This window comes from Macadamia integrifolia, chromosome 9 (assembly GCF_013358625.1).
Source record: "Macadamia integrifolia cultivar HAES 741 chromosome 9, SCU_Mint_v3, whole genome shotgun sequence".
In the NCBI taxonomy this organism is placed as follows: domain Eukaryota; kingdom Viridiplantae; phylum Streptophyta; class Magnoliopsida; order Proteales; family Proteaceae; genus Macadamia; species Macadamia integrifolia.
In genome coordinates, this window is record NC_056565.1 from 27,841,339 (window position 1) to 27,845,655 (window position 4,317).

The 4,317-nt window shown below is 37.3% G+C and overlaps 1 protein-coding gene across 1 annotated transcript; it reads left to right on the plus strand.

The window, feature by feature from the left end:
• Positions 1–1,768: 1,768 nt before the first annotated feature.
• LOC122089676 (F-box protein CPR1-like) lies at positions 1,769–2,842 on the plus strand. The gene has a single exon (XM_042659380.1). The coding sequence runs from the start codon at positions 1,769–1,771 to the stop codon at positions 2,840–2,842; it is 1,074 nt and encodes a 357-aa protein (XP_042515314.1).
• Positions 2,843–4,317: the final 1,475 nt, after the last annotated feature.

Sequence of the window (4,317 nt, forward strand, 5' to 3'; positions counted from 1 at the left end):
AAAAAAAAAAAAATACAAGAAAATAAGAATTACGCTGAAAGGCCACGAGGTAGTGCTAGAGTTTAGAAAAAAACTGTTCAAGATCCTCTTCATCACTCCATACTTCATCAATTGTCCATCCGTTCTCTATAGCTAGTTTTAGTACAAATCTGTCAGGCCGGGCTGGTCTCGATCGGGCCTAATCTGGCCTAGCGAGCCTATGTCCTCGGACCATGACCTACCTATTTAAGGAATGAGTCGGTCTCGTGTCGGACTCAGTCAGGTTTCGGACTTTAATTGGGCCTTATACGGGGTAATGTATCAATAAAGTCTTAAACAAACCTTAAATGGGCCTTAAACGGTCTTTACCTTCCTTAGATTTAAGATACTTTAATTTATTTTGTCAAATCATCAACAATTTGAAAAGAATATCAATATATACCCTATTCTATCCAAAAAAAAAAAAAAAATTTAAATACCTATACAAATGGTCAGGCTAAAAGTGTCGGTCCAAATCGGGCTTGTAAATGGGCCGGGCCAGTCGGGAGGCCCATCAGGCTAACCCTTGCACCGTGTACTATATATTTATAAATGGGCCGGGTTTAGGCCTAACACATTTATTAATCTGGTCGATTCAGGTCAGGCCATAAACGTGTTGGGCTCGATCGGGCCTACCAGTGCAAGCTTGGAATTAACACCCCTACCCCTTGTGTTGGCTCCAATATAGTTTTCAGTCATCACATGATTTGCCATAAATGAAATGTATTTTACTTGATAAAAAATACGGTTAGCCCATCCAAATATATTAGTGTTCTTATCATAAGTGGTGGAGCAAACCATAACCGGTGTTTCAATATTAGTCCGGTCGGGAGTTGTGTCCTAGAAAACAGATCCCAATGCCATCTCATTTATATTAATAGGACGATCTGGTACCAGATTTTAGTGGGTTGATTCTGAGCATGGTTTCAAATATCGGTATCATATCGATCATATCATCCGTATCATATTGGTATCAGTTGAGATTAATCCCGATCCCTCACAGATCCAGAATTCCAGATAGGTTACCTGTATTGTTTCAGAGGTAAAACAGTAAAAAAAACATATTTTTTTCTGAAAAACAATGAATAAAAATGATCAATATGCACCAATCCTCTTCAATATCGATCTGGACCAAATCGGTATTGACAGAGACCGATACCATTACCGATACCGAGAATTAAATCCATGATTTGAGACAATTCCCAGTTCTGATCCCAAATTGTCACGCAATCAAATCCTGATGTTTTGAACCCGACCCCACCCCTAAAGTTAGCTGATATTTGTATTTTTGAATGGAATTTTCAATTTGCGACACGGCAGTCTTTTCCATGGTTTATCCGGTTTCCTATATTCCATAACAAAGGAGTTCGGTTTCCAATTTCTACAACTCTTTTCAGTTTCCTATTCCATAACAAACGAATTCTGGCAAGGGAGAGATTGGATCCCGATGAGAATAAAAGAAGAAGAAAATCTGAAAGGAGTGGAAGAATCAAACAAAGGAATTCAGTTTCCAGGTTCTACCATAATTCTTTTTAGTTTCCTATTCCATAACAAACGAATTCTGGCAAAGGAGAGATTGAATCCCAGTGAGAAACCGAGATAAAAGGGAAAGAAAAGAAGAATAAGAACAAGGAAGTCGATCAGGAGTGGAGAATCAAACTGGTCGGTCCGTCTGTCCCTAGCCATGGCGGAAGATAAGAAGAAGATAAGCGAGGAAGAAGAAGAAGAAGAAGAAGAAGAAGAAGAGGCAATGGCAAGCAACAACTTCCCTGAAGACCTCATCCTGGATATACTTACAATGCTTCCAGTCAATTCTCTTCTAAGATTCAGGTGTGTATCCAAACTCTGGTTTGCTCTTATAAGAGATCCAGGTTTCATCAAAATGCACCTCACCCGATCTCTTGCAACCAATACAAACCTCAGCCTCATTTCAATAAAATCCTCCAATTTCTATCTCTACTCTCTTGACTTTGAAGATTGCAAACAAGAAACGTTAGAACTCAATCATCCACTCAAATTTCCACGCCATGGAACCGAATTAGTGGGTTCTTGTAATGGCTTACTCTGTATATCTAATTACCGTTATAGGAACATATTCCTTTGGAATCCTTCTACAAGAAGGTATAAGAAGCTACCCTATATACCGACTGAAACTCCCTTCAATCGACTCCCTCCCCATCTTGCTGCTTATGGATTTGGTTACGAACCCATCACTGAAGATTACAAGTTGGTAAAGGTTGTATCGTTCTATGACATAGATGACAACTCTATTCGTTTGAATTTGAATATCTACTCACTTATCACCAACTCATGGAGAGGGATTGGGGACATGCCCTTCGTAATTTTCGAAAACCCAAATGGGGTTTATGCAGATTCTACTATTCATTGGATTGTAAAGCGGTGGAAGGAAAATTTTATGATTTCCTTTGATCTTAAAGATGAGGAGTATAGAGAGGTGTCACTGCCAGCTTGCACTGTGAAGGATAAGTTTGGCATGAATTTGGGAGTTCTTGGAGGACAACTCTGTGTGCTTTATGATTTCAGTATCCGGGTTGAGATTTGGATGTTGAAGAATTACGGCGTGAGAGACTCCTGGGCTAAACTGTTTTCGATTGAAGAATCAATAATGAGAGAGCCTTTTAGGTTCTTGAAACCTATATGTTATTCAAAGCATGGTGGAGTTCTACTCCAGAATTATTCTGAATCGCTGGTTGTGTATGATCCCCATACAGGAAGGGTAAGCTATTGTAGGATTAGTGGTGTTTCAAAATTATTGGAAGCAGAGGTCTGTGCTGATAGTCTTATTGCACTCAATGCCAAATAGGGGGACAAAAAAAAGGAAGAGAAAGGAAAGGAAACAGAGGTTTAATACCATTTATTGACATGGTAGCTGGTAGAGTAGATATACAATTCAAAAAATAAAAAATTTGATAGAATTTACAATTCAAGTTACATTTCCTATTTACAGTTGTTTCCTCCTTTTATATCTGTGTTTTGGTAGATTTCCTCTTTTTATATCACATATACTTAATATAGAGTAGATAAGAGAGCTGATCAGGTTCTCGAACCATTTTGGTTCGGGATTGATACACACACATGGAATTCACACACAAAAAAAGTTGATTGGTGGATTCCACATATGTGGATCAAATCATACAAGAAGCGAGACAAGAACCAGATCCACATATAAGCAAGCTAGATATGAATGTTTTATTTGTTCTTGAAATTTACTTGATAAATAAGGCAAGGCTGTATTTGGTAGCCAAGAGAAGAAAAGAAAAGAAAATTATTAATATAAAAGTTGTACTATTTTCTGAGTTTGAGAAGTTCTCATTCTGTTTAGTATGTCTTGAATCAAGAGAATTTTTTTTTTCGAATTTCAAAATTCACCTTAGAAATGGTTACCAAGTCTAAAGCACAAGAAAACACAAGAAAAAAAAAATTCAAAAAATAACAGCTTTCTTTTGTAACAAATGGCTACCAAGTTTAATTTTTTTTTTTTTTAATCTATTGATAGTCAAACAGACATAATTTTTTTTTTTTTCATTTTTTTTTTCTACTCTTGACTATTGAACATAGTCTATAAGGCTCTGAAAAATAACAGCTTTCTTTTGTCCTTATAGGACTAAAATTTGGAAAAAGAGTGGCTTTATGACATTCTGAAAATTAATTTTCGTTACAATAATGGAAGGACATCTCCTTTATTCTTGAAGTACAGATGGAGAGTAGCAATGTGGTAAATCAAATTGGAGAGGGTGCCACAGTGTATGGATTTTTTATTTTTATTACCTAATCCAGTCCAACTAGAGTGAGGATTTAGAGCGTGCGCGCAATGATAATCACCACCCTACCAATCATGAAAGGGAGGAAAAAGTATGGTGGGAGGAAAAAGTATGGTAGGCACATAGTGATGGATCAGTAGATTAGTCTAATGGTGGTAATTTTGGCTTGTGGGATCGAACCGTGGGATCAAACCCTGTCATATGCATGTGTGTAAGAGTAAGTGGCCATTGACCCTACTAATGTCCAATAGACTGGTCATACAATAGCACTGAAAGACCGTGCTGCCCCAGATGCGCAAGCACCCTCTCATTGATCATGTATTGATTGTATGTATGCTAGCGGACAACATTCTCTTACCCATATATTATTGAAGAGGGTGAATTTTGAGAAACTGGGTTGAGAAGCTTAATTACAGCCATATAGGAACTCCACTTCTGTTGAGGATTAAATGAAGAATAAATCAAGATTTAGAATCTGAAATTCTAGATTTGTTGTAGAAAATAAAGTAGCGTAAAA

Coding starts and splice junctions, on each gene's coding strand:
- LOC122089676 (XM_042659380.1), top strand. CDS start 1,769: ATGGCAAGCAACAACTTCCCTGAAGACCTCATCCTGGATATACTTACA.